We start from the raw sequence: 16282 nt of genomic DNA, 5'->3' as shown, positions 1-16282 counted from the left end.
GAAGTCAGAGCAGTCAACCAGATGTAGTCTGATGCAAATCTAAGCCGCTATGCTTTTGCCAGAGAGCGAAATCCGGGCATTACGCACACGAAAGTGTTCCCTTTAACAGTGAACCCCTCAGTACATCGTGCCGTTCATGACACGCATGCCACTATCTGCACGTGGGAGCCTTGTGTTGTCACGCGAGAGCCTCTGCTACACAAAGACGCGCACGGCGAGTCGTTAGCTGGTCGAAGAACATAATAATAGCGGAACGAAAATAACTGCAGCGATTCCAATTAGACGCTTGTAAATGCTGTTCAAGTCCATAGTTTCGTTTTACCAGGTGAGAAAGAGGGCCATTCGAGCATAATTCAGCATCACTAAAAACAACTACTTTTGATATAACACGAACGCCCTGACGACAACGGCTATAACACTGTAGCATACTTCGCTGTAGTACACCTCGAATCGTGGTATCAGCACTGGTATCATTAGCGCACGCAGCGGATAACATGACTACACCTTGTGACAATAGTTAACAATCTTGCACTCTTCAGAAAAGTACTGGCAGCGCACGCGGTGGCTTTTTACCGAGGATATACTTCGCGAGACAATACAAAAACGGCTTATGACATTTAATGCCTGAATTATGAAACTGCTGAACAAAATAAATAATGGTTTCATTTTCAAGCGTTATAAAGTAAACTTTAAACGACTCCGCAGTTAAATCACACAGAATGCAACTTGAAAGCATACTTTTAAGTGTATTTCAAATTATCCATACGCCACAGAAGCGAGAACCTTGCAACGATAACAACAAAAAACTAACTTTAAAACTGCGTAACATGTCCCCTGCCACCTCTTGAGTGCGTAAACACTAAATACACAAAATTACTGAAGATAGAACTTGCGTCACCCAGGCCAGAAAGAAGAAATAAGTGAAAGTGTTGCACGCGCTTCGCATCATCAGCTACAAAATAATTGGTTCTAGCATAAAATACCTTAGACGAAGCGGCGCTAGATTTTTTCATGCTAAAATACATTCCCCGCGAGTACTTGACAGCCGGCATTAAAGGCGGCGCGCACTTTGTGACTTGCTTGCTCAAATTTTTTTCAGTATCTCGCGAATTCGCGTCGGAAGTAAAGGGTTAGAGGAGAGCCAAAATGGGTTACCAAGAGCGCATGCAAAGTTTTATTCAAATGGGCCCTACAACACTTCTTGAGCAACGTCAGAAAAATATGCCCATCAGTATAGTCGAGGCTCCCGAAAAAACGCGAGCCAAATATTATAGGGCAGCACGGGGCCTGGAATGCACAACAAATTCTCATAGTCAGCAAACAATTCCTTTCTATTCTCTTGATAAATGATGATACAAAATCAAAAATCACTTTTCACGACCATCGGTTGATTTGAACATGCCGCGCTTGGCTCATGGTGCCGCGGAAGACCGCGACTTGTCCACGACCGCACTGAAAAGTCGTATTCGAGAAGAAAAAAAAAAGTGCTCAAGGTCACGAGGCGCGCGTGACGTATTTTCTTTCCCCGTGCCATCTCTCCCTGCTTAGCTTCCAGCGCTTTTATCGGGACGAGAGAACAGAGAATGCAACTGCGGCGTGCGACAAATCTTTGTTACTCCTCTCGTACTGGACGGATTCCAAAAAAAGCTTTGCGGCGGTGAATCCGTGAGGCAATTAGCTCTTTCAGTGAATCCCTTCCACGGCTACTTCGAAAAGCGTAGCGAGGCCCCTCTAAAGCGATAGATGTACTACTCCAGACACAAAAACGTCTGGTTCTTCCGTAAACCTGACCTTCAAGGTCGGCCAAGGTCATCCCACAATCTCTGAGCAATGTAGCCCACGTGATGGCGCAATATTCTCGCCAATGAAGTCAAAGGTCGCGCCAACGTTTTCACGGTGTATTGATCATGGGCTTCCTTCCATGCGCTTTCTTCCACGCGCCTCGCGTGATCATCGCAACACCGGTCAGAGAGCTTCAGCGAAACAATAGTGCGGCGCGTTCGCGAAAACGACCTGCGGTTCAGGGTCAGTTTTTCGTGCCAGAGCCACTGGCTGCATCCATGGGCACTGCGCGTTCGCTCCGAGCAGGTGCTATTGTATATGCGGTTGTTGCTGCTACAAAGGCGACTGTCTGGCAGGCTCTTCGCCAAAGCCAGGCATGGAGGAAGTAGAACATGGTCCGGGGCCGCTAGTGCCACTGGTGCAGAATGGATGACGGCGCGGCGACCTTTCAATATTAGACAATGCCACGCAAGTACACTGTCGTAAGTGAAATCTTTACACAAGTGAAACAAACGATGCAAACTTTGCCAAAGGCAAAGCTGACATATTTTGCTATACAAACTTTGTTTAGCGCCATGTTCAGCCATGACACTTTTTTCGGCTGTAGACTCTTAACAAGAGATCAAATTTGGATTTGGATTGTGTTATGCAAGACATTGCCAGCATATATAAAAAAATGACCACAACAGATTCTCCTATCTTCAACACTATATTTTCGGACCTGTTCAGAGTTATATTAATTGAGCGTGAGACATTCGCAGTAACAGACTTTAATTGAAGACACACAGAGCAATAAACACAGATGACATGAATCATTTATATAAAGCCAACAGTACAATGCATGAAACCTTGCTGCATCATAAATGGAAGCACTTCAAATAGCAGCTGTTGCCTGAAAGCACGTGGTCGTGGAAGCACCTGAAGCGTTTTGTTCATTCTCCGTTACCCGGCGCAGCGACACCAGAGATCATGCAGAACATAATGAGTGAACACAAATTGCTGTAAATATGAAAGACAAGTACAGCTCTGCAATACCCTGAATGTACCTTTTGGCCATGCACAAGCCTATCGGTTGGCATTCAAACTAGGGTGCCGCAAACAGCGGAGCACAGCCACACCATTAAAAGATCATGTTTAAAGTTTTAACGGCATTAACTAGATATATATATCTGTTCTACACGTGCTACTGGAAAATGGAAGATACAAACGATGTCTCAATTGCATCGTCAGCTACAGCTAATATATAGTTCGCACTATTCTAGTGAGCTGCATGCTCAAAAATATACTTGCACATATAGAACCTCTCATTTTTGCATCCCATGCCCCACGACTTCATTAAACTGCTGCAGTTTAGAATGCTGATGGATGGTGCATCACATAAATGTTCCTCGTGTAGGGGTGCCTTTTTGCACCCCAAGCATCAAGTACTTCAGATTATGCATCACAACAGCTTACCAGCAATCAGACACTCAATTGCAAGCAAAGCTTTGCTTCCGGAGCTTCCACTCTGTACAGCTAGCCTAAATAGAACCAGAGTTCTTTAAAAATGATCTATAACAACATAAAATACACACATGCTATCCACACATATTTCGATGCTCACACATTGTGGACAAAGGTCTCTTGAATAAATGACGTTCGCAATAGGAGAAGAGTTGGCACAGGAAAGGCAATTGGCATCGCACTCGAACTGCCTGTTCTGTGCCTCGATACTATCTTAGTAAGGTCATTCCTCTTTCGATGTAACGTTGCTTATGGAAGCAGACTAGCCAAGCACCATTCATCGTGGCAAAAATCGATTCAGTCTTTTAGGGTGCTCTCCTGGCATGCCTTAAGGACGCCGGTAATTGCAGCTGCACAACGAGCAGGGAAAGTTCGTGATGGCCCCACTGGCAGCCGGCGCTGCAGATGTTGATAGAAGAGATGAGGCTTTGCTGGCCTACAAAAGACCGATGTGATCGAGGTCTCTAAGTCGCAGTAGTCATGTGGACACTACAGCTGATGGTTCAGACTGCAGCTGGGCATGACGTCTCCGCAAGTCGGAGCGAATCAGAGCTGCAAAAGACCAACCACAAGCTCCAGACACATACACAAAGACATGCTGCTTTTATTTGCATAATGAGCGCACTTTTTTTTTCTCTGCGAAAACTGACACAGGTCTGGGGAGGCAAGTTTCACAAGGCGCAAGATTCTCAGGGAAAAAACCTTGAGGTACAGAGAATTTAAAAAACTAACCAGAACTTGGCTGCTGGCCTAGTTGGTACATTACTCTAAATAAACTAGACATCGCAATTACGCCAGCAACCAAGCATCCTGAGAGTTGCAAGAGATGCTCCTTCAGTGTCATCAGTCTTTTTTTTTTTTCTGGTGGTGGCTCTTTCATTAAAAGATTTTCAAAAGAGACCGATAGGAATCCTTCCGATGGTGACCACTACTTTAAGGAAAGACTCAGGTGAAACAAGGCCTACCTCTGTAATAAACACACAAGTTCAAGACATATTGCTAGAACTGTGCTAACGACCCTGCCGGCACTAGCGTAGGCGATTGCAACAATTGCTAAAAATGTTTCGGAGGCTACTTGCTTCATAATCTCTTATGCTTAATCTATTCTGCTTTATGACTACTAACTATGCAGCTGATAATGAACTTGGCCTGAAAACATGATCTGGTCACCAAATATGGCAAAAAAAAGATCTCAAAATCACAAAAACACACGAAAGTTCACCAATCCGTCTAGTTTTTCCTGCCACCGAGTGCCACCATCTTGATGTAGTTCAAAAGCTCAGAGCTTCATATTTATATTTTTGCCCTCATCATCTACAAGGCTGCCTAAAAAAAATGGCAAAGAAAAGAGAAACATAAAGCCAAATTTAAAAAATATCAGTAAATCATTCCAAGTGGGAGCTATCCCAGGAACTTCTGTGCCTACCGCTACTCCTGCATTAAAAAGCTTGCCGATTTTTTGTTAGATTGTTTTATCGAGTTGTGGTTCATGGAAAACCTATACTAAACAAGCTGCAACATGCCCTGTGTGTTTAAAAAATTTTTCTCTCTGCTTTGCAGCTAATGCAAACCAGTAGAAATAAAGCAATAAAATATAGAGCATCTTGTACAGTAGCATGTACAGTTGAAACTTGATTTATTGAGGTGATGACCATGTTCAATTTATTGAGTTCAGTCAAGAGGTTCGTAAAATTGTGAAAGGAACTTTTCACTCCTCCAGAATCTAAAACTGCAATGTAATGGCACACGAAGGTAACAGCTGCATTTCGTTTGCCACTAACCCACCCCTGAACGCCTGAAAATTCCATGAGGGCAGCTCGCATATGGAGGCTCCTGTGTTCGGGTGATACAGACGAGGCAGATGGCCACATAAAGCGATGACAAGCTGCTGATGTGCAAGCGCAGGAAGAATGAATACAGCGATTTTATGAGCAGGCATAGTAAGGAAGTTTCCAGAGAGACGTTGACAGCCCATTTGTGGCATAAACCATTTCGTAACAAAAGCACCACTGAGATCACTTACAGAGACTCTGAACTACGATCACTCCTAGTGCCATTTGGTACGTAAAAGCGCTAATGTCTGTTCCTTGCAAGTGCATGAGGTACAGCCAATACTAGGATCGTGACTAGAGCAGCTAGATATATTAATGCGAGGGCACTGTGGAGCATGCCACGAAGAAAGCCCACATGCATCAATATTACGTAAACAAACTGCATTTTCACCGATTCGTTTCTGGAAAAGCTTTGTTAAATCAAGTTTAAGGCCACAAGACTTTCGTTAATTCCAGTTGACAACGGGACCTTTGGATACCTGCTGAGGAATGGAAATTTTATGAAAGCAGCAAATTCATAAAATTGGCTTATGTTAGATAGATTTTTAACTGTACATCAGCTCCAGTCTAGCTTTAGTTCAAGAGTAGCTAAACAGGTGAGGCGCTATATTTAGGGACAACTTTCTGTGGCAATGAAGGGAAAGCTATGGAGGCGGAGTTAGAGCACATTTATCCTCTGCGAAGAAGTCCCGCTCGACTCACTTTTTGAATGCCGGCCTTATTCGCATAATTCCACTTCACAGAATTTGCTGCGTCTGCTTACACAGCTATTTTTGAGTGAAATTCGACACAAGCTCCTTTGGCAAGTCACTGGAATAGCTGGAGGACGACACGCACTCCCCTATACACGAAGATCACATTTTGACTGTGAGGTGCATTTAAAACATGCTACGTTTTCAGATGTGCAGAAACGCAAAACGACACTTCACGAAGAAAAATAAATATTACTATTTTCTTGGTTCGTGCAGCATCTCCTTATAAACAGCTTTCCGTAAAAAATAATGTTTTTTTTTACTATCTTCACACAAAAAAGGCAGACGCATTTGTGGGATTATATTCTTCAGGGGTGACACACGCCCACTTTCGTTCCGTAGCCTTCCCTTCATTGCCACAGAAAGTTGTTGCCGAGTATAGACAAAGGCTCAAGCATCTCTTCAGCACACATGTTGTGTAGCACTCAAAACGCACTTACCCGTGAGTATCGAACCAACAAGTAGAGCCCCCGAAAGTGCCAAGTTCGTGGTGCGATCACCATACACGACAAGCATTTTGCCAGCAGCCACGGTAAAGAGTATGCCAAAGACCTGTGCAGAAGCATTGAGCAGGCCCGATGATGTGCCCTCCGGCTCGGGGAAGGTTACTTCAGCTGCAAACTCAAATCCCAGTGGAAGGTAGCCTGTCATGAAGAATCTGCATAATTCAATGCATCGGAGTTATTATAAATAGTCTTATTTGCTGTTACGAAAAAGAAAAAAGAAGAAAAAAATGATTAGATTGTTAAGTTGAGGTCATTCAACTTCGTGACAAGTACATGAAAACACATTGTAAACGTGGTTTCTTGCAAAGTGTTGCATTTGGCGGGCCATCCTTTTGCCGCGGCCGCCAGAATAGAAGAAAGGCAGCCGCCTCATTTTGTGGAGATAAGGAGCAGCCCCAAGACGCCCTGCTGTTTCCATGTACTGAACGCTGCGTGGCTGAAATTACTCTACAGAGCACCACTGTCCTTCGGATCTGTGCAGAGATGAGACACGTGGTGTCTTCGTGCCCCTGTAAAAGCCACAATGCCGAGCTTCTGCCGATTAGGGATGTCGGACCACCAAGCTGTGCGTTTCTGACTGATGAGCCGCCGACGCTCAAATCCAGGTATGGCCCCTCGGAGGCGCCTAGACCATGATCGCCGTTCGACAAAGCTTGGGTGGTCGGCGCGAGCGGCAAGATGACAAACACATTTCACCCCGCTCGCTGGAAGCAAGATTCGCCGGAGGAGGCAGCATCATCGGGACAATACACGTGTTTGGTTTCTGTATTTGTGTTTGTTGGGGGGGTGTTGGCATAATGACACTCGTGTGTGCTGCGGGGCATGTTATTGGACAGTGCCGTATGGATTTATTCCCCGATATAGGGATCTGAGGAGTCGAGACTGTATTTATTCAGCCCTCGCGGGCTGCTTAGTGTGGTTTACGGAGCTTGTTCAATAGACAGCCTTTTCAATGTAGAGCTTTCAATGTAAAACTTCAGGCCAGAGAGCCCGTTCCATGTATATAATGTAAATAAACCCTCTCTACGAAGTTCAACCTCCTCCTGCCTCAACATTTTGATCCCGAACCTCCGATGCTGCAAACCGTGGTCGCAACAAAAGGGAAAAAGCATGTTGCAGCTTGACTGGCCCCTTCGCCCAGAAAAAAAAATTACAAAATATTACAGGTAGCAGAAAGTGGCAATACAAAATAATGTGCATGTGGTCCATAATAGAAATCATCCAACATTCATGAACAACACAATCAGCACATCCGATTGAACATATGAGTTTTAGACATTATACGCACATTATCAATTGTTAGTTTCTATTTGTTCATACCACTTGGAAGACTGTAGTTTGCTTTGATCAGAAAAATAATACAGCTGAACCTCAAATTTACAGCGGAAGCCTGACATTCTGACATGGGTCCGCCGCTCTGCAAAGTGGAGGAATAAATACTACATGGGCTCAGTGACTACAAGATGTTCACAGAAAAAAAAAAAGAAAGAGAGAAAAATGAAAGAAATTTCACTGTGCATACAAATATGAACAGCGCACACATAGAAGATCACAAAGCTGTACGAGTAAGTTTTTCACGCCTTTTGAAATTCCTTGAAGTTCCGACTGTCACTGCCCAAAAAAAAGAAAGAAAACAAGAAAGAGTTCACAATTTATTTACTACGCGAAATGCATGTTGCTAACTACAGCTTTCTCTTTTCAAGCTGTTCACTGTATTTGAGCTTTGAGCTTTTCATATGCTTTGCTAGATGGAATGCATGCTGCCAAATGCAGACCAACAGCTCTGGTTACAAACAAGTCATACAGCTACTGCGGGGATGTGGTGCAAGCAATGTTGGTCGCTGTATGTACAAACCATTCATTCAGCATTAGACACTGCATTCTGACTGGCTGCAATGGTTCTGTTGCCATCTGTTCACCATACTCGAGATTCTACTCTACAGTAGTAGTGTTAAAATATCACAGTATAGAATTGCACTATCCCACTCACAATCACACTAAAAATAAGCCACGAATTCAAAGGAAAAAAATAGAAGAATAGAAAAATAGAAGAAAATGCTTAAGGTTATGACGCATGCTGACAAACAAACTTGCTGAATCTGAAACACATTAGCATTGGTTCCAATGGCACTTCAGCAGGAGATTGTAAAAAGGTCATAGAACTCATAAGCTTGTTAAATTAACATTCGTTCAAGTGGTATTATATTGTAATTGGCTTCCTTTAGTTGTATAGTTTATTGGAACTGTCGGTACTCACCCAAGCAAACAAGTGACCAAGAACACAGGCCACAACATGGCTGTATCCAGCACATATGTGTAGGCCACCATGCCTGCCAAGGAGAACACGTAGACAACGAGCGTGGTCTCCTTGTAACGATGCGTCTCGTCCAGCACAAAGCCACAGAGGACTGATCCGACCATGCCAGAGATGACGAGGGACAATCCCAGCCAGCCAGCAGTGGTCTCTTGACCATTGAAGTAGGTCAGGAAAACTTGGTTGAGTAACGTCGAAATGGCATAGAAGGTTCCCACGTTGATGCCTGCACAATGTAAATATAAAAAGACTGCGTGTTACAGTCTGACTGATAGAGATAATCTGCGAGTAAAACTTGAATGCCATTTGCTCACAACAACACAGTGTATTTCACATCTGAGATTACGTTCTTTATCATAACCTACTGAATATTATTGAGGAACACAGCAAAGTTTCTAGCACATAATAGTTGCAGTTTACAATAGTGTCACGAAATGCTACCACTAGGCGCCATTGCTTGTTGCTGGATATGTTCTCTATCTATTCAAACTGATTTACATTTGTTGTGGACACTGTGGTGCATCACTAGTCGGCCGGAAATTGCATTATGCTGTAAAACTACAGAAGCACCTTTTTGTAGCAAAGTGTCAATGGTATGGTGTTGTAGCATCATTTAAACAATTACAGGTGTTTTTATCATTCGGTTAAGGAATGTTACAGTGCTAGTTGTCTTCTAGCATGTTTTATAGAAAGGTACTTTACGTAATTTTTTACGTTGCGATGTGTTTTTATGTAGTCACAATGTCAAGCAGGGACTTTCATACCCCCTGGACGGATGCTCCTGCTTACAGGATCATTGTACCTCAACTCTCATTGTTTTTCTCTACTGGCAAGGCGCTGAAACCCAACAACTAAGCGCATTTCTCATCGCACTTGGCAAGACATTTTTTTTACTTGTGAAAAAACGGCAGTGCGCTTTCTGCTCTCAAAATGCCAACATACGTATTTGTCATCTCTGCTAAACTAAAATTCCGGCCTATCTTATTCGAAACAAAGTGCGAGGGACAGGGACCCAAGAAGGAACAGGAAGGCCAGGCAAGCACTAAAACTAAGGTCTTCTTGTTCCATCTTGTGTCCCTATCTTTAGTGCTACTTGTTCGATATGAATTGCTGAAAAATTGCCGACATTTCAGCTCTCGTAAGATCATACCGTAATTACTCGAATCTAACGCGCACCTTTTTTCCGGTTAAGCGAGTTCATAAGTCGCATGCGCGTTAGAATCGAGTACGAACAAAAAAATTACGGTCAATCTATTGCCATCGGCAAATCCAAAATGGCCGCCCCCTACGTGCGTCGGCTGGCGCGTCGGCCATTTCTGCCTATGTGTTTCCCATGTGCGGCACTTCGTACGTGTGCTGAGCAGTTCGTCATCTAGTAGTGCATTAGCATCGACGGCGTGGAAGGGCCGACTCCAAAAACTCGAGTGCACCACGATGCCGCTTTTAAAAGAAAAGTCATCGCATGTGCAGAAACGGATGGAAATCGGGCCGCATCGCGGTCTTTCGGAGTTCCCGAAACGTGCATGCGGGACCGGCGGAAACAAAAGCAGAAGATTGTCGACAGCAAAGCTTCACGCAAAGGCTTCAGTGGACCACAGCAAGGTCGGTTTCCGCAAATAAAGAGCTGCGCGGCGAGTATGTGCTTCAGCAGCGAGCGGCACAGCGGCCCGTGACGACAGAAGTGCTCTAAGTGCGGGCTATGCAATTAGTCTTAGAAAAAGGTCTAATGCAGAGCCAGTTTAAAGCGAGCAGGTGCTGGCTAACTAACTTTATGAAAAGGAAAGGCTTTTCCCTCCGAAGGGGAACATGCATATGCGAAAAGTTTTGCAGTGGAGTACGATGAAAAGCTTCACAGTTTTCAGAGGTTCGTCCTAAACTTGCGGCGCAACAACGGCTACCTGCTTGGGCAAATCGGGAATGCTGGTCAGACGCCTCTTACTTCGACATGCCTGGCACCACAACCGTCGAGAAGAACGGGGCGAAGCAAGTTCGCGTGCTGACATCGGTCCACGGTAAAACTACAGTGACGGCAATGCTCTGCTACACGTCAGATGGGCACAAGCTTCGCCCGTACCTCATATTTAAATGGAAGACGCTCCCGAAAGGAGTCATTTTTTCGAGTGGTGTGATCGTGCGGGCCAGCGAGAAAAATAGGTGCGCGTTGCAATCCATGTCTTACGTTTTTTTTTTTTTTTTCACTGTGGAAATCGGGTGCGCGTTACAATCGAGGGCGCGGTAGAATCGAGTAAATACGGTATGTCCCCCTTTGTTACAATATTGTACGACTCAGTGTTCAGATCTGAAGCAGTGAGAACAATACAAGAGCTCATCAATACACAAAACACAAGTAACTTTCTAGGATCCATGCCTTATCTAATTTGAATACTACACAAGAACGATAAAATTCTCACAATTTCAAAATAGAACTGACCGTATGTGATCAGCAACAGCATGTAATTTGTATTGCGCAGCAGATTCCGCATGGAGTGCCAGTACCCTGTTGGGTCGGCCTGTTCCCGGGACACTTGCGCCCTGCTTGGTGGACGAGGTGGTTTGTCACGAAAACCTTAAAATAAAAAAGGTATTTATTCTCACAGAAGCATTTGATCTTGTACGGTGGCTAGCATCTGGTTCACTAGTACAACGAACACTGTTTGTGTAAAAAAAAATGTGGCTTCCTTTGTTGACATCAGATTACAACGTTACAAAAAGCTCGCACAAAACTATGTATACACACTGCGTTGCTCTAAAGGAGCCGTGGTGATAGTAAGCCCAAGAGGGCTGTATCAACAACTTTAAAATGAACAAGGTTAGCACATTATTTTGCTTAACGGCCTTCGTTGTTCAATAAGCCTCTTGTGATTGATCCAAGCAAACACTTGTCCGCTCCTGTCATGCATATGTTCATGCCAGCTAATTTTGTACATGATGAGTTTTAATGAACATTGAAAAATTTTTCAAGCGAAAGAAAAGATAACTAGCTGCATACATATGCAATTCAAGTCCCTGAATTTGAAAATGTATAGCTGACATACCTGCTGTAAGTAAACAATAAAAAAAAGCTGACTTGAAATAGTAGACTACTTAGCAACGATCAAAATGCTGGGCTGTTTTTTGTGTTGCTGTTAGTAATGTGCAGCTAATTTTATTCACAAACGAGGCTCATTTTTTTATTTTTAATTTGGTGTATGATACCAGAGATGACCTTTGCAGATGCGTGAGTGCGTGTGAAGCCCATGCAACAGCAACAAGTGTTGCTGTTACAAAAAATGAAGGATTACTTGCCAAATAGTATGCCGATAAGCACAACGGTGCTGAAGATGGCCACGCCATAGCACAGGATGGTCAAGCCACGTCCTATCTCCTCCAGACCTTCAGCAGTGTCTGGCGACCCAGTTACCAGTTGGGGAGGAACCAGAAAACCCAGCGCTATTCCCAACTGTAATGAGCCCATGATAGTGATAATGATAGTGAATACAAAATTTTGCGTATTCGCACATGCACATATTATTACAGTAAGTCACGGCCGCACAGTAAGATGTGCCGACTCCACTGCTGTGCAATGCATTCGTTTGAGACAAATTGTGCACAGAAGATGTGTTTAGTTCATTCCTTTGTCCTCTCCCTCTGCTTCTCTTTAGACCTTCACACATTCTTTCTCCTTTCCATGCACTGTCAGTCAACAACTCACAACTTGTACTGCATTCTGTCAAGACAAGTGGAAATCATCCAACAACCTGCTTTCATGAGTGCATGGGCTGACTAGTGCAGACTGGTGGTGATGGCAGTGGGGTGCAGTTGCAGGCAAGCAGACGCACAAACACAGAAAAATGTAATTTTGTGTGAATTTCATGGTAATAGGTTGAACATAAAAATAATACCTGTAAAAGTAAAAGCTAATACAATATAACGTCATAACAACACCAGTATGTCGGTGAGATAAATATTTCAGTGTGTTTTCATTTCGTCCATTGTAACTCAGTAAAAAGTTGTAGAAGCAAAGTTGAACCTCTTGGCCCATCAAAATAAAGGAACTATAATAACATACAATTTTTGAAATAAAAAAAGATTAACTAGGGATTATACGCAGCCAGGTTCATTGATAAACTTGAATGCAAGTAGCTGAAGAATTTTTTGGAAGTGTTCATGCTATTGGAAGTACCACTGAATCCGGTGACTTGTTTTCTAAATAACAGACAGTGACATTCGGCCATTCAAAAAATGTCAAGCAAACCACTGATAAAGAATCCACTCACTGAACAAAAAGACTACAAACGATCTCCCCGAAGGAAACCCTGATAGGATGCAAAGCATCAGCGGTGCGCATGGCATTGACCCAGCTGAAACGGGCATTGACGCGGGTGCTGGAAGAACGGTTTAAAGCGAAACTCGGTGTAACGTTTACTCGAGTAAACGTTTGTTCGAAACGCAAAGACACGAGAGGCGGGACGCGTTGTAGACCCTTGCACTCGGCTTCTTTCACTCGCACCTCGGCGGTGTTACCCGTGCGCCCTCTGTATTCTCGCATGCGATCGATGTTCTTGACTTGTACCTCATCGGTGTCGCTAGTCTTCCACGGCCGACGCTTGCGTTGGTCTTCCGTGGCTTGCGCCTCGTCGGTGTTGACGTCGCCATTTGCTAACTCGATCGGCTCACTAACCCTTGCAACGCCGGCGAGAGCCGAAAAAGGTACGCGCACACTAACAGAAAGCGTGCCGCAAACCCACCGTGAACGGCTTCTTCTCGCCGACAGATGCAGCGAGGTAGCGCGGGTGAGATGATGCCTACTTGAGGAGTGGGGTCAGGCGTTGCGAGTGGCGGAGAGAGTGAAGCGAAAGAGCCGACACGTGGTGAGCATGCGGCAGGCGAAGCAAAGAGATGTCACCGCGCACTGCTAGGAGAGCGTGAGCTACTTGGCCCCACTCCAACACCTGTGGCGAGGGGAGCGGTGCGGACGGAGAGACAGCGTTACACAGAATAGTAAAAAAACTGGTCCGCATTTAAAAACTACTAAAAGCACTCAAACGCAGTTTGACATTTTTGTTCTGGGAAAAGAAAGGTAAAAGGTACCTGATTCCCAAAGACTCCGAGAGAGCATGCCCGGGAAACCTCCTGCGCACTGAACCAGACGGCCGCAAGGCGCGGTGGGATGCTCAGGATGAAGATTTGCGACACGGCCACGACAGTCTGGCCCACGAGGCACACCACAAATCGGTCACGCTCCACGCTCAGTACCTGCATGCACATTTACCATTGCTAAAATGAAGTCTTTCAATAGCCACTAGCCACATGATGCAACAATTCAAGTGCAATAAAGCTCTACCGGGGTACGTCACAACATGACATCACCGCCGCACGTGCCAAGCAGTGGCTGGCAAAACACTCCCGACGGTGCCTCAGCATGGTACAGTCGCGTGGCGCTTGGCACGAGTTCCTATTTCTTTTTAAAGCTTGAACTTCAGTTTACTGTGGCAAGATTAGATGGGGTATGTGTTAGAAAACTTCTGGGTGGTCTAGGTGAGCAGTAAACTGTGCTACGAAATACTCGCCACGCTGGCTGACTGTTTGTTTATTTTGTAGAAGTGAACACATGTGGCAGCCTGTGCGAGGAAAAGCGGCATCATATTTGAATATGTGCAATTGTGCGTTGGAAGGCATCCACAGTATTTGTTCACCTTTACGGACAATGAGATTGAGAACATTGTATGGTGTGTGCTGTGTGAATAACAATGCATCTTGTTTGCAGAAACATTTGACATTCGTTGCGGGCCAGTGGCAGTTTTTGGTTATGAACGAAACTTCATGATTCACTATTTTAGCCAAGGTAAAAATGCATTTAACGCGATCCTCTGCGGTTGGGTACACCTCAGTGTTCGCGCTGAGTGCAGAAAAAAAAGTGCATGATCTCCGGGCTGTATACAACTACGCATGAGCTATTAGCATGTTTTAGCATTGCCAAAGCTACATATATGGCATGCCACGGCAAGTTTATAAACCCAATAAACGTGTAATTCGTATTGTCGGAGACCCCATACGTCCTAATGGAAACAGTGGAGATTCTTGTTTTTCATATACAGTTAAATCTGGACATAACAAAATGGACACAATCCTGAAAAAAATCGTTATGATGAGGATTTCATTATATGCATGTTTGGTACAAGAATTCAAAAAAAAAAATGAACACCCAAATGAAATAAAAGGGAAACTGAAGGCACAGCTCGCCCAGTACAGTTATTTACCGATAAAGACTGTGTTATTATTGCGATAGCAACTATATGGACTCTCTCGACGAGTTTTTGCCGTCGCCGCCATGTACCGTAACAAGTCCAAATTGATATCATGCCCTCACATATCCTATCGTAACTTTTACTTGCGGGTGAAATCGGGCAAGCACTGCTCAGAGATCAAATGAGCTGGCCCGTCTCTATCGCGTGGAGGGCGCATACGATAACATCTCACCGCGCGTTAGAACTGCGGTCGAATGCTCAAACAGAAATAAAACCATGCGTCTTGAATGAGCATAAAACAACGTGTTGGGGGGGGGGGGGGGGGCATGCTCGAGTAGCAACAGTGAACTTTGATTTTAAGGGCGCGGTCGCGATCGCTGGCGCGCGTGCTATCTGGGCCACTTCAAAGTCTGCTTTCAAAGCCATGAGACTGTGAAAAGAGCACTTCTCCCTGGAGCAGCCGTATTTTCTTACACCAGCGGTGTAGCAGTTCCGCGATATCTAACCCAATAATGTTTACTGCCAGCTTTGCTTCGTAGATTACAATTTGTCGCTATCGCATTCAATGCACTGAATTCAACGCGCCGTTGTGTTGGCAGAGCTGATCGGCTAATCTCGAAGGCTACGGCTCCTCCTCTCCACGGGGCAAAGTATGCGTGAGAGATGAAAGCGTGCGTCGTCACGGCGTGGCGACACGCGATCATAGCGCCATCTTGTTGGTAATGCTGGAAACACGATAGCCCCCCCCCCCCCCCCCCCCCCGAGGTGGTCGTCAACAGTGGTAAGTGGTAGATATAAATAGCTTGCCATTTGAACGGTGAAGGAGATGCTCCTTCGTAGTTCAGAGGTTAACGCCTCACGCTTCAGAGGTCCCACGTTCGATTCCGCGCACCGGAGTCTTTTTCTGGATCATTTTTCTTTCTTGCGTTTTCATATATATAGATACGCATACATATACGGTGAGCGACGTCGACACAGGGGCAAAATCCAGCCGAGTGTATCCATATAATTGCTATCGCAAAAAAAAAAAGCAAGGCTGAACGTCATCGCGCCATTCCTGCGCGTGCAGTGAAACCACGCACGGCGCCGAAAACGAAGAGCGAACGACACGGCTACCGTGGAAGACTACTCGGTAAAGCTCTCCCCATATGCAGCGCCGCTATGCAACGCTAACTAAAAGCGTAACAACAAAAAGTGGCATCACCTCTGTCACTTAGAGCAGTTCACACTTCTGCAGCAAACGGTGCTGCCAACGCAAGTATTCTTTTTTTTTTTTCGTTTGTAAGTTTGACGGAGGGGGAGGGCACATACAAGCATGCTCCCGCGACGGCAACAACGGCGGCAATGCGCCTGCCGGCCTAGCGCA

General features: G+C 44.9%; 1 protein-coding gene across 5 annotated transcripts in view; it reads right to left on the bottom strand.

Annotated features, from left to right (window-relative positions):
- Nucleotides 1–2536: 2536 nt before the first annotated feature.
- Nucleotides 2537–16282, bottom strand: part of LOC119188225 (choline/ethanolamine transporter flvcr2b) — a 61702-nt gene continuing 47956 nt past the window's right edge. For all 5 annotated transcript variants that reach the window (XM_037436158.2, XM_075895252.1, XM_075895246.1 and 2 more), the window contains 6 exons: nucleotides 13760–13924; nucleotides 11975–12128; nucleotides 11121–11255; nucleotides 8633–8915; nucleotides 6310–6527; nucleotides 2537–3837 (listed from right to left, as the gene is read on the bottom strand). In XM_037436158.2, the coding sequence (XP_037292055.1) occupies nucleotides 3764–3837; nucleotides 6310–6527; nucleotides 8633–8915; nucleotides 11121–11255; nucleotides 11975–12128; nucleotides 13760–13924 (1029 nt within the window). In that variant the 3' untranslated portion in view covers nucleotides 2537–3763. The remainder of the gene's footprint in view (nucleotides 3838–6309; nucleotides 6528–8632; nucleotides 8916–11120; nucleotides 11256–11974; nucleotides 12129–13759; nucleotides 13925–16282) is intronic.

This window comes from Rhipicephalus microplus, chromosome 1, assembly GCF_043290135.1.
Source record: "Rhipicephalus microplus isolate Deutch F79 chromosome 1, USDA_Rmic, whole genome shotgun sequence".
NCBI lineage: Eukaryota > Metazoa > Arthropoda > Arachnida > Ixodida > Ixodidae > Rhipicephalus > Rhipicephalus microplus.
This window is presented reverse-complemented; position numbering and strand designations above follow the sequence as displayed.